At 45.5% G+C, this 27542-nt stretch overlaps 1 protein-coding gene across 2 annotated transcripts in view; it reads left to right on the forward strand.

Annotated features, from left to right (window-relative positions):
* Nucleotides 1-26864, forward strand: part of CECR2 (CECR2 histone acetyl-lysine reader) — a 513194-nt gene extending 486330 nt beyond the window's left edge. For both annotated transcript variants that reach the window (XM_069628656.1, XM_069628657.1), the window contains one exon: nucleotides 22074-26864. In XM_069628656.1, the coding sequence (XP_069484757.1) occupies nucleotides 22074-22079 (6 nt within the window). In that variant the 3' untranslated portion in view covers nucleotides 22080-26864. The remainder of the gene's footprint in view (nucleotides 1-22073) is intronic.
* Nucleotides 26865-27542: the final 678 nt, after the last annotated feature.

Here is a 27542-nt window from a genome sequence, read left to right on the forward strand (position 1 = left end):
GGCCCATGTTTAGATTCCAAATTAGTTTGAAATTGGAGTGGTCTTGGTAACGTGTGTGTTTGGGGTTTCCCCTGTGCTGTTTTACCCCAATAGGAGTTTCTTTAAAGTCTTTCGATTGAGACTTGAGAGCTTCTGAAATGGGACACAAAAAGACTGATTTGAATGTTTTTTTTATTTTTCTTCAATATGTGGAAATATGACACTTCAATGACCACAACCCCACCTCCCGAATTCGATCCCCGCCTGCCCCCAGGCTGGTGGTTATCCTGAAAATTGGGGGGTTTAACCCCCATAAGCCCCTCCGTCCACCAATAATTTAATTTACCTTCCCAAAGCCTCCCTCCTCTACCAACCCTCACCACGGACACACTAACCTAGCCACACAAACAGGCACACAGTCACACAAACTCAATTTACCCGCTCCCACCCTCCCTTCCCCACTCCAAACATTGCTCACACGTATGCGTCGTAGGGGCTGACAGTTCAATTTAGAAAGACCGCTCAGAGAGGTCTTCTAGCTGTCTTTCTAAATCGGTCCTTTCTGAAATCTATTTTTCCCCGGGCATTATTTTATTTTTTTGCATTTTTAAAGCGCTCACACAGCCCACGGGCATCGGGGCGCTGTTACAGGGACATGTTTCTCTTAGTTGCGTATTTATAACGTGCTTAATACCCAGAGGTTGCTAAGCGCGGACCCGGGATTCAAACCTGTTGCTTTGTGTCTTCTTGTTTCCAAGGCGAGCACATTGCCGCTGAGTTGGGATTCTGCAGCCTAGGAGAGTCACAACAAGTCTGGGGATGAGCCAAAATGAAGCGGGTCACAAGGCTAGTTGGTCTCACCAGCCCAAGGGAAGAAGTCGTCCTGCACAGATGTTCCCTTTCGAAACAAAAACAGGGTCAGCACAGCTGCAAGGGTTCACCTGCACTTCTGCAGTCCTGGAAGGTGCTGCTGGCATCTCTGCTCGTAGTCTTCATCAGATAGTATGTTCCAGTGGTCAACTTTGCCTGTAGTCCCAAAAGCCTTGCCTTTTATACGAAATCCCATTAATTCCCAGCCCTAGAGCTGGCAATCCCAAAAGGGGGGCGGGGTCTTCTTCTAGAACAGCCACCCACCCAGTTGGAACTGGTTTCGGCCAGGGATACCTACAAACAAAGATCAGTGACATTTCGGGTTCCTCCCTCATTTCCTGCATTCCCACACACAATGGAGCCTGGGTGGGCTTCAGGTCTGAAGCCCGCCAAAGGCAAAACACACAAAGGACTACAACCCAGTTTAAACCGAGTAAAAGCCAAGAAGGAATTAACAAACCGGAAATGGCAAAAAAGACCAAGGGCATTTTTGAAAGAAATGGTCACCCATGGGTGCTGTGCTGCAGCTGGGAAATCAGCCTGCACAAAAGTAGTAAAAAGTAACCACTGCTACCAGCCATTCAAGTTAGTTAGTGTAACAAAAGTTTACATGAGAATTGGGATAAGAAGTTACTATGTAACCCCCAGCACCCCACATAGGGTGGTGCATACTGGAGCCACAAACGAAAGGTAAGTAATTGTAAGGCAAGATTGTATGCAGTATCCTGTGGGAAACTGCACCAGCCTTGTCCTCTTGGCAATAGTTAACCCAACCTTTGGTATAAGCATATACTACACAAGTTGGTAGAGTGATTGAGCAGCCAGGCTTCTGTCAAGAGGTGTCAATGTGAGCTGTAGGGTTAGAACGTAGTCACAGTGACAGGTATTCAAATAAACACTTTCACTCAAGGTTTCTTGATTAAACAATTATTTATTGATTTAAGTCAGTTGTATAAGCCTTCTTTAGAAGGGAGCAAAAACATGCAACACTTAAATATACTTCAAAAATACACACACTGTTTCAATAAATCAGTAGATAGCCTTTTGGGATGGCACACAGACCCTTCCCTCGGGTGACTTTAGTAACTAGGACACTTTGGACATTAATAAATCACTGGTACATTTAGAGCAATACTGAGTTTTGTGCCAAAAGGTTAAAGGGAGAAAACAATGAACAAATCTCTCAAACTGGTAAGTACTTTAGAACCCCTCTTCTCCACCCCCCCCCACCACCCCTGATGCAATGCAGATTAACCCTTTCCCAGCTATACAAGTAAAGAATGTATGACTTTTTGGAGGGAAAGATCAAAACACAGTCCAAGGTTAGAAGAGTCTATCAGGGAGCCACAACAACCAATGTCACTTGAACAAAGTCTAGGGGTGCTGACTGTCTTCTTGCAGGTTGGTATAAAGTCCTGCACAATGTTAGAGTTTTTGTTAAAAAAGAAATCATTGTTGGGCCATCAACTGGGAGGCTTGTTAAAGGCAGAGCTGCAAATGCAGTAAGGCAGGCCTCAACTGAGAGAAAGCAAACTGCACAGCAAACTGCACAGCAAGCGGCAAGTACCCCTCAGTTCACAGTACCTTAGGTCTGAAGAAATTGGTTCCTGCTGGCTTCTGTTCCTGTTGTATGACAGATCCTGTTGTTCCTTGGCCTCAGTCGTGGGGACAAGAGGGAGGACGTCTGGAGGACTCCTGCACTACAAGTCGAAGGTCGGCGGCGGCAATGGACAAAGTTCATATCAGCAGCACTTTGCGGTTTCAACTTCTTGCGAATAGCACCACTGCAGTTCTTGGACACCGTTTGGACTTTCCTTGATTCTGGGTTCCATCACTCTGTTGAGGTGGCTCAGGCTTGGTCAGCTCTGCTTCTAGGGAGTCCAGAGGATATTCCTGGAACTCAGGTCTGGCTTAAAAGCGATGCACTAGATTCTGGCGTTCCTCTCCCTGGCAATCTGTTCCTGCAGCAGCAATGGAAGTACAGCCAGCTCCGAGAGGATGTCCAGATGAGTTAGTGTTGGGGTTCATTGGCCTCACCAACCTATGGGGAGGAGTCGTCCTTTGCAGGGCTTTAGTCTAGGCGAATTCGGAGCTTCAGCACTGCAGCAGGGCTTCACCGGGCAAACCAACGGTCCAGGAGTTGCAGCAGGTGTCTTTTCCAAGTTCTTCAGATTCCTTCATCTTCGACTGCCTTCCAAGCAAACAACCTAGCCTTTTTATGCAGGTTTCTCCCATTCATTCACAGCCTATCGGTCACTCGCACAGCAGGGTGGCTGTCCTCCAAGGACAGCTAGCCAATCACCTTTGGGTGCATTCCTGTAACCAAGGGGATTAAGCAAATGGAGTTTCGGGAACCTCCGTAGCTTCCTGCCCTGCCAGATACCCTGGAGCCAGAGGCGGGCTTCAGCAGTGAACCCCACCAAAGACGAAACGGAGACCAAACCTGGTTTAGCTCAGGGTAAATCTCAAGAAGGACCTTTACAACAAGAAATGTAAAAAAAAAAATACTCTGGGCCATTTTGACAAAATGGGCAACCATGGGTGCCTTACTGTAGCTGAAATTGCAGCCCACGGTAAAACACACAATGGTAGTAAAAAGTAACCGCTGTCACCAGCCATTAATTGTAGAAAGGGTAAAATAAAAATGTTACATGAGAAACTAGACCAAGGGAATACCAAGTAACCCCTCCAGCACCCTATTGGAAGATGGTGTGTGCTGAGTCTAGAAAGTTACAATTGTAAGTAAAGTCAATTTCACTTCACTGCTCTTGGAAACAGTAGTTTATCCAAGAGAAGGTATTTAAACCTTTGGGAAATCTGAAAGACTGCCCCGTGCCACTGCACTGAAGGTGTTGTGTGAATGTAAAAAGATGCCTACGGAGTTTCAGACTCCAAAAACTAAAAGAAACGCAGATTTCATGTCAAAGAAAAATCCACAAGAGAGCAGGAAAAAGGTCTCGCTCTCTCCAGGATAAAAATTAAAAGTATTAAAGTACATCAAAAGAGATGGGGGGGGGGGGGAGAGAGGGGGGGAGGGTCTCTAAGATGGAAGGGAATTAGCACATTTCTGAGAATTCTCCCTAACAGTAAGATAAGTTCTCACTGTTCTTGGGAACGGAAGTTCACCCAAGAAAATGTATTCAAACATTAAGGGACGTCCAAGGGATTTCTCGGTGGCACTGTCGCTGTTTTTTTTTTTTTTTAACTTTATTTTTGAATACAAACGCACCAACATGGTGCTCTGTCGAAACCATTGGAAAGGGCAAAAGCGAAGAGGGGAAAAGATGAGGGCATGAGAGGAAATGAAGGGAAGGTAGAAGGAAGAAAAATAACACATTACCCAATGCCGAGTTACCCTTCAAGGACGCCTCCCCTCCCACCCCCACAAAACGAAAAAAAGTCCGAAACCGTCTTTCATCATAGTCTGATAATTTAAAAATTCAGTGGGGTGTTGAGGATCTTGGTTCTATAATCTCCTTTCAGGTACTAGTTGAATCAGAGTCAGAAGATTCATTACAATTTAGCAGGTATGCAATATATGGTCCCCAGATGTTGGGGGGGGGGGGGGAGGGGGTGCTTGCAATGGTAGGGTTCTTATAAATTAGTTTTCCACGTCCTGGCAGTATGTTATATCTTCTTTCCAGTCTTCGATTTTGGGTAGTGGGCCTCAGCTCCATGACATGGCGATTCAACTTCGGGCCAGCACCAGAAGAAGGGATGCTAATTTACGTGCTGCAGGTTGAAGGTATTTAGTGAGACCCAGCAGGGGTCCCAGTGGTAGTGGGGTCACCTGTTCGCCTATGATGTCAGCAATTGTTTGCAAAACCGAGTTCCAGAAACGCCTTATTCCAGGACAGTCCCATGCTAGGTGGAGGAAGTCCACCTGGGCCGCTGCGCATCCCGCCGCGCATCTATCGCATTGGTGGCACTGTCACTATGTTAAGAGCAGATGCCCATGGAGTTTACCAGACTCCACTAAACAGTTACAAATCCTAGTCAGAGAAAAATACGAGTGAGTAGCAAAATGTACCACTCACTCATGAGGTTTAAAAATAAAAAAGAGCCTAGATTCCAGCAAAAGTGCTGGGGGTCTCGGGTAAAGGGAATTGGCAAAGAACTGAACATTCTCCCTAACATCCCCCAACTATTTATTTATTTTATTTGTCATTTATGTAGCGCACAAAGCCCAGAGGCATCTAGGCGCTTTAACTTAAGAATTTGGTTACAGTAAGTGCTGGCAACAACAAATTACAATACCTACAACACCAGGCATACACAGCACCTGGATAGTGCGGAATATGCATTCTTGGAAAAACTCGCCTCGTGTTGCGGGGAGCTGCATCCAAATACATGGGTTGGTACGGTGAGTACATAATAGAACTCTCCTCTTGTTATGGGGAGCTGCATCTGATGTACATATATGGGACAGAATTACAGTGTATACATGTCTAAACTCGCCTCTAATTACAGGGAGCTACGTCAGGCGTACGCATGAAGGACATAATGGGTGCAGATTATACAAATAAGGAAGAACTCGCCTCTTGTATGCAGCAAAGTCAATGAAATGGGCAGTAGTGCAAAGCCTAACCCCATGTTGCATGGCGGCTACTACGCAGGTTTCAGCAAAGTCAATCAAGAGTTCACAAATTTGCATTTGGCCTGTACCAATGTGGGAGGGCAGATTTTAATGATAGTAGAGGCACAGGGATTCCCTGTGCAATTAGTGGCTTTCAATTTGGATATAATAGATGATAATTCCTCCTCCGATATAGAAGTCAAAAATAGGAATATCTGGGCTCCTAGTAAATGTATTGCTAGCTAGGAGTTCCTTGGCACTTTTTTTTTTTTTGTAGCTATGCCTTCACGGATACCATCCATTTTCTTTAACATGGCATTCTGGATATCCAGGCACCAATCATCATTTTTGATGATCGTGGCTGCTGCTGGCTCTGGGACGACCTCTTGTTCTTTCAGAATTTTGAACGATTCCCTAGAGTCCGATGAAGCGCGAGTAATTCTGGTGTCCAGGTACAATTTCTTAGCTTCCGTAATGGCAATTCTATATGCCTTGGATGCTTTTTTGTAGTTGGAAAGAGCTAGCTGAGATTGGTTGACTTTCCAGACATAGAATAGCTTGAGAGATGTAGCTTTAAGAGATTGAAGTTCAGGGGAGAACCATAAATTAGTTCTTTTAGAGTCTGCAGATTATTTTTTTAGAGGCGTGAGGTGTGTGAACCACCAAATTCAAAGTAGACTTAATTTTCTTAGCTAAAATGCCTGTGTCATCAGTCTCCAAAATGGGTATGGCCTGAGATGTCAGGGCTTCTATTTTTTCCAAAGTCAAGAGTTTGGTATTGCGAAATGAAATTACTTTAGAGTAGCTCAACTGAACTTTAGTAACATAAGGTACTGTGGTCGAGAAATGGACAAAAGCATGGTCTGACCAAGGGCAGGGTGTTTTCGTCACATCGTGACAAGGACTATTGATGACAGATACCCAATCCAGAGTGTGACCCAGATTATGGGTAGGGGTTTGCACCATTTGAATAAAACCCAAATCTGCGAAGTCATGCAATCAAAGGTGAAAAGTCCAAGTACATGAAGTGGGGAGGCCTGTTGAAGGGTGGCTACGTCTGATCAGATGGTTATAATGTAGAAAGTGCAGTAGTGATTCCAGATCGACTATCTCTAGCAAGGGAGGTAAGAAACACAGTAGCTCACTAGGCATAACTGGAGTGCAACGTTCGGAGGGCAGGTGATATACACAGTATGACCCTGCGCGCCACTAGGATGGATGACTAATGCGTCGCTAGGCACAGCTAGGATGTGCTGGTCTTTAAGCATGTAAGTAAACACAGTACAGCACTGGGTACACCTAGGGTACGGGTCAAACAAGGCAGGTTCAAAGCACAAAACATTGTGCTCGCATGGAATGCGGATGAACAGCAAGTTAAATGCTTTTCAGACCGAAAGGGGCACAGGCCGTTGATACGGCTGCATTAGATTTAAGATAGCACAGTCATCTTGAAGTGAGGATAGCAGAAGTCATCAATTGAACACTCACACAGTGGATGTGTGATTGTTTCAGTAGAAGTGACGGCAGGATGTATGTGGCAGGAAACGGGCTCTTCAATAGTCTGACCATGTCCGGACAGGGCCAGACAGAGAGCCTTATTTGGGGCTTTTGTCGGAGGCCGACTTACTATCCATGATTGTATCCTCTGATACGGATGCCTCTGCTGTCTCATCTTCTATTGGTTCTATTTTTGATTCTCTTTGTACATCAAATCCTTTTGACCCTTCCCATAGACCCCCTCTTCTTTGGCTTGCTGCTGACCTTCAGTCCCTTCACTCTTCCCTTTGACATGCTGAACGCACATGGAAAACATCTAAATCTCTAGAGGATCTGGACTTATTCTGATCAGTCCCTTTTCTTTGCAAAAGAATTCTGTTGCAGTGTGTCCTCCTCATGCCATGCATCACTTGGGCTTCGTTAATTGCCTGGAATGTCGGTCTACTACAGTCTCCTCAGAATTCTTTCCTCATTGTCCGCTTCAGACTTTGTTTTTTTCACTGCTAAGATGGAGGCATTTCCATTCCTCTTTCCGATTTCCCCCTCTCCCCCCCCTCCCCCCCTAACTATTTCTACCTCCTAACCCTCCTCCAAGTTTTGCTGTGTCTCTTGTCTTTTGTGGCACTACCTGATACTTGCATGACTATTTTTGCAACATGCTCTTCCTAATACGGCTCAGTCTGATCCCCTTCAGTCTACTTATACCTACTGTATATGCTTTACTGATTACTTATCCTATTATTGTTTGAAATCTTTCCCTTTCTGCTGGCATTTTCCCTTCTGCTTACATGCATGCTACGATCATGCCAATCGTAAATTGGCCATCTCTTGATGTCCCCACTCCTAATTTTCAACCCATATCTTTTACCCTTTTGTTCTTCATTCTTTTCTTCCCACTGTTTAGCCCAGTTTTTGTCTGCTCCATTCTACTGAGACTGCTCTTCCCATAACAAACACTTTTTTTCTGCCAGTTATTCAATGCAATCCTCCCTGTTAGTTTGTTCTATTTTATCTTTCTGCAGCTTTTGACATGGTCATTGACTCTATTCTCAAGTCTACTCTTCACTAGGGCTGTCCGGTACTGTTCACTGTTTTTTTCTTCGTATCTCTTACCATACTTGTTTGGTATCGTGGTCTAGCAAAGGTTCTTCTTTGTATCTTCATTACGGGGTCCTCCACGATTCTGTACTTTGCCCTTTGGTCCTTTTGCCATTTTACCTGTACACTTTTTATTTTTTAAAGAAAAGAAAAAAACATATAAATCAAGTCATCGAATGCCATGTAAGAGTACAATAGAGGTGATACAAACCTCGCTCATGCATCAATACATGATCAGGACAAGCCTTACAATATAGAATATGGTGCTAAAAAAATCCCATAAATATCTCGATCTGCCATCCACCCAGGTAGTCTCAGTCCAACACCCCCCAAAAGGAACAAGAAGGAAGATGGATAAGGTGGGGGAGGGGTTTGAGGATGGGGAGAACAGGGGTGGGACCATGTTCATATTAAGTCAAATTGTGCAATGAGCTTTGGCTTGTGTACGATCAATGGGTATGCCGAAGCAAATTCAATAAAAGGGAGCCAATTGTTGATGTGCTTGTTTATCGGTTTAAAATCGGCGTGTTTCAGCCACTAGTGTTGCCCATATCTTAATCCTTCACATCTGCGGTAACAGGCCCTTCACCCCCTTTCCAATTCCTCGGTATTGTAATTCTTTTTGCAACCCATAGATGGGTAATAATGGCTGCTCAATTTCCTGTCCCCGTGTAACTTCCCTAGTCTATGTCCCTGAGTAGCACCATCTGAGGGTCATTGGGTAGTTGTGCTCCAATTATGGCCTTGATGTGGAATAGGACCTCTTTCTAGAACACAGATTATTTGGGGCAGGACCGCCACATGTGGAACCTTGGACTTGAATCTGTACACCACCTGCGGCAAGCTGGGAAGTGAGTGGGCTTAATTTTATGGAACCTTCTTAGGGTTGGGTACCACCTATGGCATAGATTATTTATTCATTCATTGTTGGTGATGCATTGGGAGGATTGGTTCATGCCTGCCCAGTTACTGCCCCACAATGCTTCATCCCTGGGAGACTCCAAGTCTTCCTCCCACCTGGCCATAAATAATACATTTGTTTCGGAGGGGGCAGTACACTCCAATAGTTTGTATAGGATGGAAATCTTAGCTTTAGCTTGTCCTGTTTGCAATATGAGTTGAAGGGCATTAAGGAGTTTGGTACTTCTAGCGTTGACCTAGGGATCCGTTACCCAATGTCTAAGCTGTATATATTGGAACCGGTCTGTTTCACCCTGCTAAAATTTGGCTTTAGATTCTAAGAATTTCAGAGGCAACCCACCCTAGTAGAGCTGTTGTAGAGTCCCGGCTCCTGCAGCCTCCCAGATTGCATATCTACCTTTCACCATGCACGGTGGAAACTCTCTGGGTTGATGAAGACCGTAGAGAGTGGCCCAATAGTGTGCTGTGTTGAGGGTGGCATGCAATAGGGATGGAAAAGCCCTGACCCTTCTAGCGCCAATGAAGGAGGCAGGGGAGGGGCAGGAGGGAGGATGCTTGCTCTATTTTGGTCCATTTGGCTGGAGATCGTAAAGTCCCCCAAGTGAAGGCTGGTGCAATTTGGGTTGCTAGGTTATATCTATGAAGATCGGTGAACCTCGCCCCCCACCCCGCCATTCCCCCAGCCTCGAACCTCGCAACAGGACTCTCCTTGAGATTCTTCCCCCTCTAATCCTCTCCCCTTTCCCGCCACACACACACAAATATTATATTTTGTAACCTCTGTAAGGTGGACTCTGATCTTCACTGGAAGAGACGTAGCGATATAGGAATCTAGAAGCCAGATTCATCTTTATTCCCATGATTCTATAGATCCAGGAGATCTCCAGCGCCCCCCCCCCTCCTCCTCTTCATGTCAGCTTCTAATTGTAGTGGATTAAAATGTACCTGTCATAGGTCTTCAAGCTTAGCAGGGATCTTGATCCCAAGGTAGTCAAATGCCCCACCCTCCCATCTAATTTGGCAAATTGTGTGCAGTTGCTGGATATCCCTTGGCAGTAAGGAGACATTGAGCCCTTTAGATTTGGCATAATTGATAGATACCTGATGCTAAGTTGTATGTCTGTAGCTCTTCCAGCAATGCCCTGAGAGAGTTTGAGCATCTGTTAAGGTAAACAGGTCGTCATCTGCATAGAGTGAGACCTTGCACACCCTTCCTTTGTGAGTTCTCCCCCTCTCCCTCCAATACATGCGTTCGCCCTGGACTCTAGCGATACGAGTGATAGTGAAAATTAAAGGTGATCTTTGTCTGGTGCCTTCAGGTATCTGTGTCATAGGAGTCAGGGCAGGGGGGAGGTTATTCCCCCCCTCATAGTGTTTACCCTACAGACCACCAACTCCCAACAAGTTCGTGGCTCCCTGGTTTGTCGGTTCTTCAGAGGGGTACCTGACAGTACTGAGACAAGGAAGAAACGACAGAGTAATGAACACCACTTACTCTCACCACTTTGGTACCGGCACGAAAATGATGTATGAAGGTCAGGCATGTGCTTTTAATCAGTCAATATTGATTGATGGGACACACCTTCAGCCCATTGAAGGACCACATGTGTATAAAAGGTGGAATTCAGAAGCACATGAGCGCAGCCGGAGAAGAGGAAGCAGCAGCAGGAGGAGAGACCTGGGGAACTCTGACAGAGATCATTTTAATACCCAGGGCTGTGCCGGAGCGCAGGAAGCCAAGATGCCGGACTTCTGCCGGTCGGACTGTGTAAAATGGGGAGCCCTCGTAAGGGAAGGCGGGCATCAGGCGCTGCTGTGGAGCTGAGCATGGAGGTCGGTGTGACCTGAACGAACCACCTGGTGAACAGGCTTTTCTGCTTGGGGAGAAGCCCCCAAGAGGAGCTGCTGTGTCCCGGTAAGCGACGGGGACACGAACCACCTGGGCATATGCAGTCCACGAATGTAAGATACTTTCACATTTATTGAATAACGAACTGAAGGAACTAAGTAAAACTGTATTTATTGAGTACCGAATTGACTGAAATAATCAAAACTTCACGTATTGAATGCAGAATTGAATGAAACAAGCAAAACTGCATTTATTGAATACTGAACTGAATGAAACGGACACAACTGTATTTATTGAATACTGAACTGAAAAAAATCAGCAAAACTGCACATATTGAATGCGAAGTGAAAAAACGCAAAACTACTCATTTTGAATATTGAATTGCATGAAACGGCACAACTGCTAACATTAAATGGCAAAGGGGATGCAAATAAACCTACTAATATTTAATCATGAACTGAAAAGAATGGGAAACTAAGTGGGATTAAAGACTGACTGCAGCGTTGAAGTCAAGGCCGAGAAAGTGCTTGTTGTGGAGCTGCATTTGAGAAACCACTTGTTTAGCTGAATATTGAACTTTTCAAAGAGAACTTGAAGTTCCTGGTTGCGTGACCTTTGTAATGGATGGATCGTGCGATCCGACTACTCTGACCAGAGCACATCTACATCTTGAATAATGAACTGATGAAAGCAAATGCAAGGTTCCTGGTTGCGTGACCTGTAATGGGTGGACAGTTTGGTTTAACAGCTGTGCCAAGACGAGAGAACCCCTATATGCTAACAAGGAAGCTGTGCAAAGGAAAACTACCATTGGTGCATGTAAGACTTCTGGAAAGGAACTCTGAGCTGTAAATAATTTTTGCAACTGTTTAAAGACAAAGCTTCAAGATGCTTGTTTTCGTGACCTGTTTTGATATTGAACTTGGGGAAGGGAACCCTGAGACCTGCTGCCCTGGAACTATATTGAACTCTGGGAAGGGCAACCTGACATTTACAAAGGTGTGGAACTGTATTGCTTCAAATCCAAAAGTAGGTAAATTGAACATTGTGGTAAACCCATTGACATTCAGCAAAAATAGACTGAAGAGTAAACCTGAGCTGGAACTAGCTCAGAACTTTACTTTTGGAACACTTGACTTTATGGTTGACATCCCTACACATTGTGTCTTAGTTGTGAGGGCAAGCAAAGGTTTTAGACACAGACTTTTTAGTTGAACTTTCTGACACCAGACTATCCTTCGTTTCTTTAGGTAGGAAATCCCACTTTAGCATAGGGCAAGTTAGGCCTTACACCATCCTGACATTTTCTTTGATAAAAGCCTTTTGTTATACATTGAATCTGTTGTCTGTCATTCCATGATGCCAACCTTACAGAGGAGACTTTAGGCAGAGGTTCAGTGAGGGATCCATAGGTTTCTTCACACCACCCAGTTAGGAGTGGTCACCACATTCAAACCTTGGGCTTGTTCCCTGACAGAAACACAGGAAGTGAATCCAGAAGAGTCCCAAACATGCATTCATCCAACATGGTATCACCAGAAGGCCATGACCATATGTGACCTTTTTAATTTATTTATAAAGCTCAATACAAAAGCCTGAAGGCATAGTGGCACTAGAACAGGACAAACAAACACTCAACATACTTGTTCCTGTGCCTACAAGTTAAGTGCAGCCTCCTTGTAGAGTCTCACTGGGCTTCTAAATACAGGTCACCATAGTGAGGACCTGAAGAGGACCAATCCTGTATTGCCTAAATCTAAAATGGCTGCTGCAGCATGCAGCCTTCTTTTTTAAAGTTTTTTTTGTTTGTTTATGGTTCATCAAAACCTTTACAAAAAACAAATGCATTCCATAAAATTACAATAAAACATAAAAGAAAGTTCATAAGTGCTTTGCAATCTCCATGTTTATTTACAGATCGTTCCTATTGTGTGCAAACAAAATTGATTTATACACATAATATAAAAGCCCTATATGGTAACATTGAAAAATTATAGAGATTCTCAGAATGCAGCCTTCTAAAACATTACAAACAGTTGCCAGCAGTCAATGAATACACACAATGAACCAAGCCGATTTACCTGCACTGTGAAACAGAATAGAGGGTACCTTTTGGGGTGCCCTGGCCTGGGAGTCTTGGGGACTACCAAGGATGCATGAACTTGAGTTGCATGACCAGTGAGTCACTGGATGGAAACACACTGGTTAAAAATAGGTCCATGAAAAATGTTTGGGACAAGGAGCAAAAATGTCAAGGCACTTGCCGAGTCATTTTGGAATTTCAGTAGCTCATTTCTGGAAGTCTAGTGAATCCCAGCACAGAGTTTGGTGGTGGGGACTATGGCAAAGTAAAACCATGGAAAGAATTGGAGCGCTTCTAAATATCCAAAATATGGAAACGTCTGGGAGTCTATAGAACTGGTTCGAGATCATGAATTAGCATCTTAGACCTCAGATGTTGCAGAGGTTCTCCAGGTTGTCACAACGGGGTCTTAAGTGTATGCTACAACAGTTGTTCTCCAACAGTACGGTTAGTCCTGATTCAAATCTTCAATATTGATAGGTAACCCTATCTTGAGAACCTGTGACTTTGTGCCTGTTGGAGTAATTGAAATTGATGAATCAGACTAACCTCTGCCATAATGAACAGTATGTATATTATTTTACACTTCTGTAAATCGTTATTTTGCCAATCACATCTACAACTTTTTCTGTAGTAAAAATATTCTTAATATCGATTTCTTATATAGCGCTGCACACCCATGGGTCTTAGAGCGCTAAAATGACAGATGACGTTATTATCCCACAGACAGATACTCAAATGATTGACCCCAGAAGGATGAAATACTGAGTTGGCCTTGCCGGGATCTGAACCTGCCACAGCAGGCTGCACACAGATATCCGGAGCGAGCGTTCAACACACACTATCTGACTGGCTGACCTTGATTGGTCTAGATGGAGTAAGATGGCGGCCAATCACGAAGCTCTGTGTATGGTAGACCTTTATTTTAAAATTAGTAGACCGGGACTGGCAGAGCCAGCAACAAATGCCCTAAAACGTTGAAGAGATCATAGTCCGCATAAACTCAGGGAGAGAATGGGACAAGCACACATCTTGGAGATCTCGCCACTGGCGCAGTAAGAGTAAGCTGCTGCCTGTGCAGTGGAAGTTGTGCTGCAGGACCTGTGCATGGAAATCCAGGCTGAAATCTGAGGGAGCCACGAGCATCGCTGATGCCTCCCATACTGCTTTTTGACTGTGGGTTGGCAGCTATTAGGGCGCCCCAGTTTACACATTACTTGTATGACATGTGGAGTGGGCCTCATTGTTTGGTCTAGCCCACCGTTCGGTTAAACCTCTTGATCACACTTTAATGCCTGGGCACCTCTGTGGGAGATTCATTCTACCCAGAGCAGACAGATGAGGGAGAATGTTTCCAGTTATCAGCACCACTTCTCACACAGATGTGAGGTGTCCCTAACAGAACAGAAAACTACGGCAGCAGTGGGCACTTCTGTCGGAGGATTGTGCTAAAGCACCCTGCTTTTTTGGGCAGATTCAGCCAGGGGTGTGTGGTTTGTGGTGTGGGCTGACTGGGCTTAAGACAGAATAATGGTTAATGTCATATGTTGAGCTCTGTTTAAGGTAGAAATTAACAGGCCCGCGTTAAGGAGAACATGCGACACAGCTGCTCCCAGATCTCGTTTAAAACAGTGGCTCCCTGGCCTGGCAAATAAGCACATGGGTGATTTGGTTTCCCGTTCAGTTGTCTGTCCTTTGGCTTCCAGGGTGCCCTTCTTTTTTCCGAACTTGAAACTTCCATCCGTCCCTCTTGGGTGGCTCTCCATAGTGGATTGGGTCATGCATTGATGTCCTGATGCATGAACGGGACCCCCTCTCACTCTGCAATTAGCAGAGGGGGTGGGGGGGGGGGTGATACTCCATTAAGTGGAGGCCAGCTGTCCCAGGCTGTTCACAAACCTCTTACCTACTGCAGAACAGGAACTCTGCCTTCTCCCATTCGATCTCCAGCTAAGCCCCCCCACCCCCTTGTGCTCTTTCTGCTCTAGCTCATACCCTTTCTCCTGCTAGGGATACACCCCCATAGGCCAAGCTCACCCCTCTGACTCTTGAACTCTCCAGGCCTGGCCCCGCCTAATCTGCCTGGCTGCTGCCAGGGGAAATGGATCTACTCCGAGCTAAAACACGTGTAACCTATGCATTGTGAAGGCCCCCCTTGCTTCTATTCATTAGTCATGCTGAAAGCATTGTTCACGTGCCATGTTCGTTAATTGCACCATGGTGCCACAAGGAAACATCCAGCCGCACAATGAAGCCCACAGATGTGGAGCCCCCTGTGGTACATGTGTATTGCAGAAACTGGAATTGTTGTCTTTTTTTTAACCTATCGCCACTCTTTGGTGGTGCACCTGGGATGCTGGCTTAGATTACATGTGTGTATCCAGGTGTTCATGTTTGTTTTTCAACATGGCACTCGAGGATTCAGCATGACATGATTTTTCAGGGGTGGGGGTGTTTAGGGGCTTGCTCTCTCCCCATTCTCGACAATTGGCAGCCTATGAATGACCTAGCTCCTCCTGCAATATGGCCACACACACTTGCTGTGAAGATGTGATACTGATCTTGTGGGGAGTATTTTTGTTGTGTAAAAACCAGGCCCTTGCAATCCATCTATTTGGGTTTGACGGACGGGGTGTGGCCAAGCAGCCATGGAGTAGGCTGCGATTCCTTGGAGCTCTGTGATCCGACTTATTGATTCGAAGCAAAACGCATGTGTTGACGGCCGATTCCAGTGGAAAAAAGACACAGTATCTGGGTGAATACTTCAGGCAGCAGATGAGCGTATCGGCGAGAGAAAGTGGACACAGCAGACTGAATTAGGCCACATTGTGTCCTGATCCGGAAGCGGCGCAATCGATACTAAGATGGCGGCTTGCCAACACAAAGCGACCCCCGGCGGCACTTGAAATCGGGTGCCAGGTGGGCAGTGACTGGACTGTAGGCGTGTGGCGGCGGATGAAACAGTGAGTGGCCGACTACCGGAGAAAAGCCCACGAATAGCCCGAGAGGATGCACACAGCGCTGGACCACGGGGCCACGAGATGGGCGGCACGGCCTTGGAGCTCCCACTAGACCAGGATGATGTACACATGAAACGAACAAGAAGACTGATAGCGTTCCAGCAGTAAGTTGGAAGCGTCGAGCACGCAGGGATTACATCCTGAATCGGCATCGAAGAGAGGCTGAGCAAATACGGACACAATAAGTGGCGCCGAGACCTGTATGCCCGAAACAAAATGGCGACTGATCCTGAACAAAGGATTACACAGGTGGACCGTGAAGCGGCCTCGTAAGGTCTGGGACGCAGCAGATGGTTATATGCATCTTGTATGTATCATCCGCCTTTGATAGGTGCAAAGACCATGAAGAAGCACCTGAGATGCTGATGACGGCAGCCTGCTGATAACGGGCACAGACGCTGAGAGGTAATTGTGACGCGGAAAAGTTACAATCCACCCGAATAACGATTTCGTGTATAACAATTGGTGTAGGCTGATATACAGAGACTCCAACGACTCAAATAACTAAGCGGCACCGGGCCGGAGCCAGAAACGTGGACAATGTTGCACCATGTCGGTGAAAAGTTTGAGAGCCAAGACCAAACAACCTACAATGGAGGTCTTCGCGAAAGCGCAGAGGACCCCCACAGCATCGGAGCGGAGCGCGTCCACTACTTCTGCTGAAGAAGCCCCAGAAGGAGACGAGCACCAAATCCTTGAGGCTATATCGGAGCTGAGCACCAAATGGGGCGCAGCGATGGCGGACTTGCGGACAGCCCTGGAGGGCAAAATCGATGCGGTCGGGACTGAACTTACCATGTTACGGCAAGATGTCAGGGGGCTGGCGGAGAGAACAAGTGGGCTGGAGAGTGCCGTAAAGACCAATACTGACGTCAGCACAACTAACGCAAAGGAAGTTCATGTGCTCAAACAGCAGGTTGCTAACCTCGAAAATCGGGTGGAAGAAGCTGAGGGAAGAGCGAGGAGAAATAACATTCGGTTGGTCGGCCTGCCGGAGGGGGAGGAGGGTCAAGACCCTACAAACTACGTGGAAAACATGATCTTACAAGAAATAGCAGCAGATAAGCTCTCGCAGGGATTCACGGTGGAGCGGGCGCACCGAGCCTTGATGAGGAAACTGCGACCTGGGGCTCCGCCGCAACCTATCATTGTGAGGATCCTGAACTACAGAGATAGGGAGATGATCCTAGAATATTTTCGTAAAGGTGGGACAATACAGAGAGCATCTACCAACATTACAGCATACCCGAACTATACGATGCTGGTGCAGAGACTGAGAAACAGCTACGTGGCCGTCAAGAGGAGGCTGCGAACAGCAGGCATCAAGTACATGCTCCTGTACCCGGCAAAACTGAAGGTGATGCATAAGCAGAGCGCTCTTTTTTGACACTCCCGAAGAGGTGGTAATGTGGCTGGATCTGCAGGGTTGCCCGGAACAAGAAGTGGACCGTGACCGGCAGGAACAGGACGGCTAAAAACTGGTGCCGCGGACATTGGGGGTATCGCATTATACCGGGAAGCGATATTAGTTGAACACTGGATAGCATTTGGGCCCTGTGGCCGTCATGGACTGGAATATAGTAGGTAAATTGTAATTGGAAGCAGCATAAAGTTAACACAATGCGTAATACATTTGGAAATAGGAGCAATAGGATGGAGGCAACTCACCCTCGAAATACTATTAGTTAAGTGGCCATTAGGGCGACTTTACCCTACTGAGCCCTGAGCATAAGTTTGTGCTGGACGGGGCTATATGTGGGGGTGCCTGAGATCCAGGGATGGAGCTATGCAACAGTTTGGGGAGGCGTTGTTGGGGGAGGGAAGGGAGGTGGGAAGTTTGGGTTGTACATAATTTTGGGGAGTTTAAGTTTAAATACAAGCCTACATGGAAGAGTTGAAGGGTGGTATCTGCATAGCATGACCGGGAGGGTTCGGTTGGGAATGAGGGAGGAAGATATCAGAGCGCTATGGGAGATCTTAGAATAGTGACGTGGAATGTCAGGGGACTTAACAGTTATATGAAGAGGAATAAAGTCATGCTGTATTTGAAAAGACAAAGGCTAGATGTTGCAGGAGACACATTTGAAGCAGGAGAAACTGGAGCTAGTTGGGGAAAAAATGGAAAGGGATTGTGGTGGGTTCGTCATACTCTGCTTACACCAGCGGAGTGCTTGTCTGGGTAGCACCTCATGTCCCGTTTCAGCTATTGCAGGAAATGGCAGAGACTGACCGGAGGATGGTTATAGTGAGAGGGCTGTTGGAGAGTAAAGAGGTATGCATCGTGAATACGTATGCCCCTAACCATAACACGGCGGCATAATAAAGGACTCTGTGCACTAACCTCAGTATGTGTGTGGGAAGCGTGGTTATTTGGGGTGGGGATTTCAATTGTGTAATGAACCCCAAGGTGGATAGATTGGACAACAGGATTGATAGGCCCACCCCAGCGGCCAAAGCATTGCAGGTGTTACTAGATGATTTCGGCTTGGTAGACTTATGGAGAACAAAACATCCCAATGATAGGCAATATTCGCATTATTCTGCCCCGCAGCAGCTACACACGAGACTGGACTATGTCTTTTCCACGCCGAATGTGGTGGCAGAGAGCACCCAAATAGAATACAAGGCGAGAGTCCTCTCGGATCACTCGCCCCTGATCCTTGGGTGGCAATACTGCCCCCCCCCCCCCCCCCCGGGGGCACAGATCCCGACATGGTGCCTCCGAGCAGAAGCACTCAAAGATCCGGTCTTTCATGAGGACGTAAGGGATGAGATCATTAACTATTTTGAGACGAATACTGGTAGTGTTGACTCAGCGGGTACACTATGGGAAGCTTTTAAGGTGGTGATGCGGGGGGCAGCCATAGCTAAGTCAAAGGGCCTGCAAGGTGGGGTTCTGGCTGACCTACAAAGAGTTGAAGATTAACTAGAAAGGACATTAGAATGTGACAGTGTGGACACTGAGCTAGTACTTAAACTACAACAGCAATGTGCGGAACATTGGGAAAGGCTCTGTAACCTCAATTATAAAAAGTATGTGGAAAGGCAGCACGCGGGAGGAGATGAAACGGGTAGGCTTTTAGTGTGGCTGTACAAGAGTGAGACCCCTAGACCCCCGATTAGGACAATAATTAGAGAGGATGGCGAGGTAGTGGACACTCAAGAAGGAGTTAACAGGGAATTTGCGGATTATTATAGGGTGCTATACGGAGACGAGGAGTGGAGTAGTCAAGAGGAGATAACCGAAACACTAGAAGATATAGGATTACCCAAGATAAGTGAGGAGGAGGAGAGAGAAGAGCTTGATGCACCAATTACCCTGCAGGAGCTGAGGGAGGTTGTGAAGCAGTTGCCCACCAGTAAGACCCCAGGAGCAGACGGGTTCCCTAGTGAATTTTACAAGGTATATAGAGAAGAAGTGCTACCCCCATTGCTACATATGCTTAACGAAGCGTTTGAGATAGGAAGGTTGCCGGAGTCACTCAGAGAGGCGATCATAATATGGCTTCCTAAGCCCAACAAACCGGGGTATAGCTGTAGCTCCTACAGGCCTTTGTCGATGCTGAACCAGGACAGCAAGATACTGACGGCTGTCCTGGCAAACAGATTGCGAAGAGTAATTGGTAAATTAATCCACCCGGACCAAACGGGCTATGTGACAAACAGGAATATAACCCATAATCATGGTAGACGTCACTGTGTGATCGAATGGTCAGATAGAAATGAAGGCGAAATGGTGATTGTATCCCTAGATGCAGTTAAAGCTTTCGACTCCGTTAAGTGGCCATGGCTGCTGGCAGCCCTGGGAGGTTACGGAGTAGGGCCGGGTTATATCAGGTGGGCGAAAATGCTATACAGTGAGCCGTTGGCCAGAGTTCGAACGGGATCGGTGATATCCGAGAGATGGCAGCTTAGTAGAGGTACCAGGCAGGGGTACCCCTGGTCCCCGATGCTTTACATCCTAGCCCTGGAGCCCCTAGCAATATACCTCCGGCAGCAATACGATATGATAGGTATTGAGGTTGGGGAGGAGCGGCATCTAATATCCTTATATGCGGATGATTTATTATTATACTTGAAATACCCATAGGAGAATCTTCAATATATCCTTGAAGTGATGGAGAAATACGTGGGGTTGTCCGGCATAGCGGTAAATACTCAAAAATCCAGTATATTCCCCCTAGGTAGCTATAAGGGGACCCCTGAAGAAAGGTTGCCTGTGTTACAGATACCATGGGTGACTGGTTCTTTCCGTTACCTTGGCATAGATGTGTATCACACCGTAGAAGAGGAACATGAGCACAACACTGTGGTAGCTGTTGAGAAAATCCAGAAATGCATGAGGTTTTGGGAGAAGTTGCCCCTAGCTATGATGGGACGGGGGGGGCAATTCTTAAGATGGTGGGCCTACCTAGGCTTTTACATTATTTTAACAATATCCCACATATGATACCCAAGGAGTTCTTCGCTAAACTGAATAGTGTGTGCAGGGACTTCCTATGGCATGGTACCCGGAATAGAGTATCGCTATGGAAGTTGCAGAACTTCTACGAAAAAGGGAGGTATCAGGCTTCCCAATTTTGAGGTCTACTACATAGCAAGTCAATTACAATATGTAGCCAATTGGCTCTCCGACGAAGTGACCCCTGAACATAGGTTGTTTGGGCGGGTTTGTACCCAATTTTACTTAAAGGAAATGATATGGTTGCCTGAAACAGATATGAAGGAGCGCCCCAAGATGATGATGATGATGATGGGGTGGAAAATGTGGCGTCGAGCGTGTCGGATGATGGAGGACCCATTCCCGTGCTCCCCGCAAGTACCGCTGGTCGCATTAGCAGGAGGGGACAAGCAGCTGAGGGTGATTATCAGGACCTACTGGGAATCAGCGGGACTGGTAACGTTGGGGGACATCTGGAAAGAGGGGACCATTAGAGATTTCGAAGAACTTGGGGAGGAGGTGGGATTACACACTGGCCAATATGTTACATACCATAGGATGGTCCAGAAAATTCGGAAAACGTGGCCCGAAACAGTGTTAGCAGAGGAACTAGATGCTACTGTGGGGGTAATATATGACATATCGGAAGGGGGCATGAGATTTCTAGATTGTACGAGATGGTGATGACCAAGGTGGGGAAGGAATTGACACATTTCAGACTTGATTGGGAGGAGGAGGTGGGGGCCCCGATGGGAGATGGGATGTGGGAACGCGCCCTGGGATATCACAAAAAAGTGTCAAGAAACGCCAGACTTAAACAAATACAGCTGTACATAACGCATAGAGCATACATGACCCCTCTGAAGATATCCAAGTTCCGGGAATGCAGGGCAACAGGCGTGCCCTAAGTGCCACATGGAAAACGCTGACATGACACACATGTTTTGGTCATGCCCAGTAATCGAAGGTTTCTGGGGTGAAGTGGCACAAAAATTAGCGACAAAAGGATCACGCTTGTCATAGACACGGCTTGGGCCTGCTTGCTGGGAGGGTTCCCCAGACCACGGGAACTTAAACATGTTGAGAAACTGAGAAATTTGGCATGTGTTAGCAAAACGGAGGATCGCCATGGGATGGAAGAAGTGCCACAAGCCACGGGTGGAGGTATGGTGGAGGGAGTTACAGAAATGGGCGGAGGCTGAAATGGTAGTATGGCAGGAGGCGAGCGGCATGAGTGGGGAGGAAGAAGTGGGTACCCTGATGGCATGGAAACTATTAATAGCGGAACTGTTTGGATCTATATCGGACCCGACTGAATCCGAAGATAGTGAGACCCAGCCACATGTAGCAGATACTGAACGAGATGTACAAATAGGCTCATAATGGAGGGTGGGACTTGGGGAGCAGTGGCAAACTGGAAATAAAAATGGTGTTTACTGGAATTGTTGTAAATTACACTGCGTGTTGGGTTTGTTTGTATTGTTGTTTGGTTTGAATAAAATTAATAAACCTTTTTTTAAAAAATGTATTTGGGTTTGACTTGGTCCTTTTGAAAGGAGGTCCCTCTGCCTGTCAGTCATCCCACCGACAATTGTGTCGACCTGAAATAAAAATAACAGCACAACCATCAAAGTTTAAGTTGGTGCCATTGGAAATTGCATTATAGACGTTTGCCTTGTTTTCTGTGGAGGCCAGTCTCTAATGTTTGTGTTTTTTGTTTTGTGCTTGTGCTTCTGCAGAGCTAGCCCTGGGCAAGGGAATCTGTGTCCATGTGCGGGAAAGGCAGAGCGACAGACTGGAGGTCCCAGCAAGGCTTCATCTCATGAGAATGAAGGACTTTTATCCTCAGCGTTCAGCAAAGCAGTGCCTTGATTTCTTATGGAGTGGGGATCAAGCATAACATTGACTTCAACACATTACGGATATGAATGACAGTAATGGCTGGCATTTGGGCGATCCAATGGTGGGAAGAACATGCGTCTATCCACTGGAGAAGGACACGGAGTGCCTCCACTCAGCCGCCATCTGCAATTCAGGCTTTCCCCCAATAATGAAATGTGGGAATGTCAGCAGTTTAACTCAGGAATTTTTTTCAGGTTTTGGTGGGTGGGACCTTTGTTCTTTGGGGGCGGGGGGGGGCACAGTGATGCCATACTGTAAGCATAGTATTACTAGAGCAAGATAATTCAGGTCCCGTTTACAGAAATGACTCGTTGCCTTTTGGGTCAACATTTTCTTTTTTTCTTTTTGGGGGAAGCGGGCTGGGGAGCTGAGCAGTGTAAGATTTTGTTTTTGTTATTTGAGGAATGTACTGTACATAGCACGAAAGAGGGGGCTAGTAGTGCAGCCCCCACCCCGGACTTTTAGCACTACGTTTACCTTAATCTGTTTACAAAGAAATCACATGGCTTGGACAGCAACAATTTGGAGTGTGAAGTAAAGTTTGAGGGAGGGTCCCCAGGTCAAAGGGCAGACGTGCTCCATGAAAGTCTGGTTTGCACGTGCTAAGCAGTGACTGGAACAGAAGAGGATTTGGACATCTGCCTTCAGCTCGTGTTCTCAGAAATGGAACTCCACATCCAAGGTGTATACCGTCTGTGCTGCAGTGACAAAAAGGATCTTTTGTTTTCCTAGACCAACTCTTGGATCAGAAGGGCTGGTGAATGTGTGGTTTGCCCTGACTCTCTGGTTCAAGCTCCGTCTGTGGTGCTATAGAAGGTTGTTTCAGGTTATTTTGTTTTTCCACTTGTCAAATGTAGATAATTTAGGGTCTCTTTCAGTTTATTGAATCAGACTTTTAAAGTGTGTTTAACAAGTGGTCTGCTGTTCGAGTCTTTAGTGGACTGTGTAAAAGATAGTAGCACAAATGTTGGTTCTGTGTCCTAGGAGGGTTTACAATATGAGTTTTTTTTTTTCTTTTTTCCCCCAAAAACCTTTCTTGGGTTTCTTTCCTTCCGATTGCATATCCTATTATCAGAAAAAAATGTATTTAATCCGGTCATGATAGTCATTTGGAAGCGCAAAATCCTTTTAGCATCAGACTTTTTCAGATTTTGTTTTATTTACAGTATTGTGTTCCCCATCGCAAGATTTAATTATGTGGGGGTGCACCAAGAAAGTGTACCCGTCTAAACCTCTTACTAGCATACATTTTTGTGTAAGTTTTAAGCTTAATCAAGGGGCTGGTCTTAGTCACTGAATGAAATAAATTCTTAAGGGCACATTGCAGACCAACCCCACCACTAGGAGCTGGTCCAGAACTTCATGGGAGCTTCATTATGGAAAGTAACACTGCACTATAGGATGCGTTTTGTGTGCATCCCGAGGTGGAGATGAAGGCTATCCATAGTTTTGGGGCTCCTTGCTGTTGAAAAACGTGAATGACCACTAAGCTGTATTTATTTTCTGGGTTGGACATGTACTACCAATACGTTGACTCTGAGTAGATTAAACGATCTCTTGAGTATTCTAGGACTCTGTGTACTGACATTTTACAACCAGGAGAGGCTTTCTTAGAATAGTTTTTACATCCCCCCCTTTACCTAACACCATGCATTTTTCCCTGCAATACTTCATGTTCAGAAACCGATTAATCAAAAATAACAATGGGAACGAAGAATAAGAATTGGAAAGCTGTACGTAGTTCGTGAGAACATGGCATTAAATGGTTGAGGTGGGACTTCACTTACGCTCGTACGTTCAGAGGATTGGTCTCAATTGGACATGCTCAAGTCAAATGCACTGAAGGCATTATCCTTTTCGTTTAAAATGTGTTTGGAATAGGCCAATTTAGGTACATGATGTATTTTGGAGCGTGGGGCAGTAAGACTGAACTATGAAGTAGTCTGAGGTTGTCCACGTCCAAAGAAGCAGCTTTGAAATACAGATGCTACCGATTATTTTTTTTTGTCCTCCAAAATCCCACAGTGCGTTGAATTTAAACTGTAATGCACGTTATAAACCATGTCCTACTGGTTGGTTTTATTTTGCACTAGGTTCTTTCTGGCCCGGATGCTTCGGTTTACCTTCTATCCTCTGCATTTCCTGCTGCTCTGAAAGGCTTCTTGCTGCTACTAGTAAATTGATATCTGCTTTCCAGTTCCTCCGTCTGGTCAGTTGGGGATGTTCACTGGAACACCCTGTCGTTCTTCCTGAGCGTTTAGTTGTTCAGCACTTTGGGCAATGCAGTTAAAGGCCACCGTACATCCCTGGAGTGTCTATGACATAACCAAACATGATCTGGGCCTTGCTGGCACTGTCCTAGATCTTATGTTGTTCAGGCAGTCAATTCCTACTCATATGCTTGATGACTAATCTTTGACAGATAAATTCAATTGTCAACTATTTCTTCCAAATTAAGTTATCCCGTTGAGCAGTGTTTTTGGTCTCCGATGAAGCGCCAGAATGCTGAAGTGGTGCATTTGAAGTATTGCACATAGTCTTTTAAAGGGATATGTCTTCATAATTATGTGCATTGCAACCACTTTTTTTGTGGGGGGGGTGGGTCTGCACTTAAAGCATTAATTATTTTATCAAAAATAAACTGGCATGTTAATAAAATGTCAATCACCTTTTCATTCCTTCTCTCCAGCGCCCCCTGTTGCCTGGTCTTTATGGGTGCGCTAATATCTGGTCCTTGACACGGCTTCTCGGAGCACACTGCCAGACAGCTTTTAATATTCCCTGCTCTGTGCATGCTGCCTCTCTCAAACAATGAGGCTCAATCCCAACTGAGTTTAGTGACCAATGGCAACATCTATGCACATAAAGGCCCCACACGTGTTTGTGCATTCAAGTTAATCTGGCCCATTTGGCTGCAGTGTTTGATTCACTGCGCAGTAATAACGTGATCATGAGGGGGATTGGACATAATGGCTTTTATTTTTATATAGGGATATCCGGTATGCCTTTGGGGATTACCCTTCAAGCATCTACTTTGTCGTCCATCGGTTTTTCACTTGACCATAGATTGTGATCTGATTTGTCCCTCGTTTGTTGCCACCTCCCCACAAGTATTTTAGTGTGATGCTTCAACGAAAAAAGGTTTTATTTTTAATCTGATGCGCATGGCCTTTCTATGTTTTGAAGGTGGCCCCATTGGCATGTGTACCCAGTTGATGAAAGGTTTCCTGCACTTACGATTGGCTCTCAAACATTAGTGATCACATCGTTAACACCTCCTGGCCATTGCGACGTATGTTGTGGATAAGTCCTGGGTTCAGATGCTTTGATTATTCTGTTATCTAGTGAATGGTTGGGCCAACCAAACAAGTTTCTGTCTCAAACAAAAGCTTACCTGAATACATTGCAGGATAACCAGGTATCAAAACAGATTAACTTCGCAGGCAGCCTTTGGCCAAAAACATCTCTTGAGGTAAGCAAAGTTTGGTATAAATGGATTTCATGAGGGGCAGTTAATCATCGGGAAAAAGCTGTACATGTTTCACCCACTTTTTAGGAACTCTAGCTTAACCATTTTGGAAGTGGCTGCGTATTTGTAGTTAGTAGGGTGTACCCAAAGATGGAATCTTCAGATAGCTTTTTTGGGAAATCTTGTTTTGATGATGTCGATCTTGGTCCTAAATCCTCTGTCAATCCATTCCTTTACGTTATATTTTTGTTAACTACGGATGCACCACGCTCCCGATTTGTGATCATCTTCCACTCTGTTACTAGTGCAACTATTACTTGCCAGGAACAGCACTGTAGCACCACCTTTTTAGATCAGTTACTTTCACCAAGCTTCACATGCGAATTTTTCATTGGACATAGAATAGAAAGAGTAAAAACTGAACTGACCCAATTTTCTTTTTCTGCTAGTGCCACGCCTCATCATTATTGCAAGGTCCCATACAACCTTTTGGTAAGTAAATCTGGTCCATTTAGTGTCAGCGATTGCCTCTGGTTTCTCTGCTGTCCTCCTGTACCACCAGTGCACGGGCTGTAGCTGACTCCCTTTGTCTGGGGACAGGTGGACTGAATCGCCACGTCCTGCCCCATTGCCACCAATTGCCAGCTACCAGTGTAATATTGGGCAAGTCGGTTTCTCCTTGCATCTCACCTATAGGTTGTGAGCTAATAGCAGGTGCTGCTGCATTGTGGCATTGCATGTTCAAGCACAACTTTTGTTTTGTATCTATCTGGCGCTGCTGGAGATACCTCACTCCACTCCTGAGTAGTGCTGCAAACAGGTGCTGATCCAGTGACCAAACTCCCCGCAAAATACAAAACCTCCTCCCTCCCAGTCCTGCTGCAAGAAGTTGGAACTTCCTGGCCAATACTGGAAATGTGAAATCTTATTTATTTGTTTTTATAGTGTATATTTTGACCTCATTTTTTTTTAATTTTGGTTTGTTTGCCGTTAATCTATCACTGAGAGAGACATTTACCTCGATGTTCTATGCTGAATTCTTTTGTACTTTTTTTAAAAAAGATTTTGAAATGTGATGCTTGAGCTCTATAGATTATTTTCCAAATGAACTGGTGATTTTGTATAAAGTACATTCTTAGAATAAATAATTTAGCAGAAAGCTAAAGTCTTTGTGGTTTTTGTTTGGCAGTGACTTTAAAAGTGTGAAGAATATATATTTTAAGTGTATTTTGCCTTATTTTCCAGGAATCCTATTTTGAATAGGATTCCTGGAGAAAGGGATAATTTAATGGAAAGATGCAGGATCCTTGGACTGAAGTGCCTGCTTCTTTACAGTGTTAATAATTGAAAGTAGTAATTGGAAGAAATTCTTAGTTGTGGACATGTTCACGTGTTGAGCTCACCAGATTCTGAACCACAGAAGTGCGTATATGCAGCCCTACAGATAAAGGGTATATATGCGAGCTACTTCTCCTACCTAAAAATAGTCACTCGCAACAAAAAAAGGAGTACAAATATTTCCAACAAAAATAATAGGAAACCGTGGACCTCTAGGGACCTGCTCTTTGCATCCAACCACACAGCTCCCCACATATGTTTGGATCCGTGGTACCAGTAGAGCATTGGCACAGGACTTACGTTATTGCCTACTCTGAAGAGTAACTTTAAGGTAAAAATGCATCTATTCATTTGTAGAAATTAACCATTTAAAATCATTGTAACTTAGGTAGCCATTTCTGGAATTACTTATCCGAGCCGGTCTGTGTACACGATAGGCAGCTTGTTCAGAGTCTCATGCATTTCATATGTTGGAACACCCCACACATTGCAGTCTTCA

Source organism: Ambystoma mexicanum, chromosome 12 (assembly GCF_040938575.1).
Source record: "Ambystoma mexicanum isolate Mex_15411 chromosome 12, UKY_AmexF1_1, whole genome shotgun sequence".
Lineage (NCBI taxonomy): Eukaryota > Metazoa > Chordata > Amphibia > Caudata > Ambystomatidae > Ambystoma > Ambystoma mexicanum.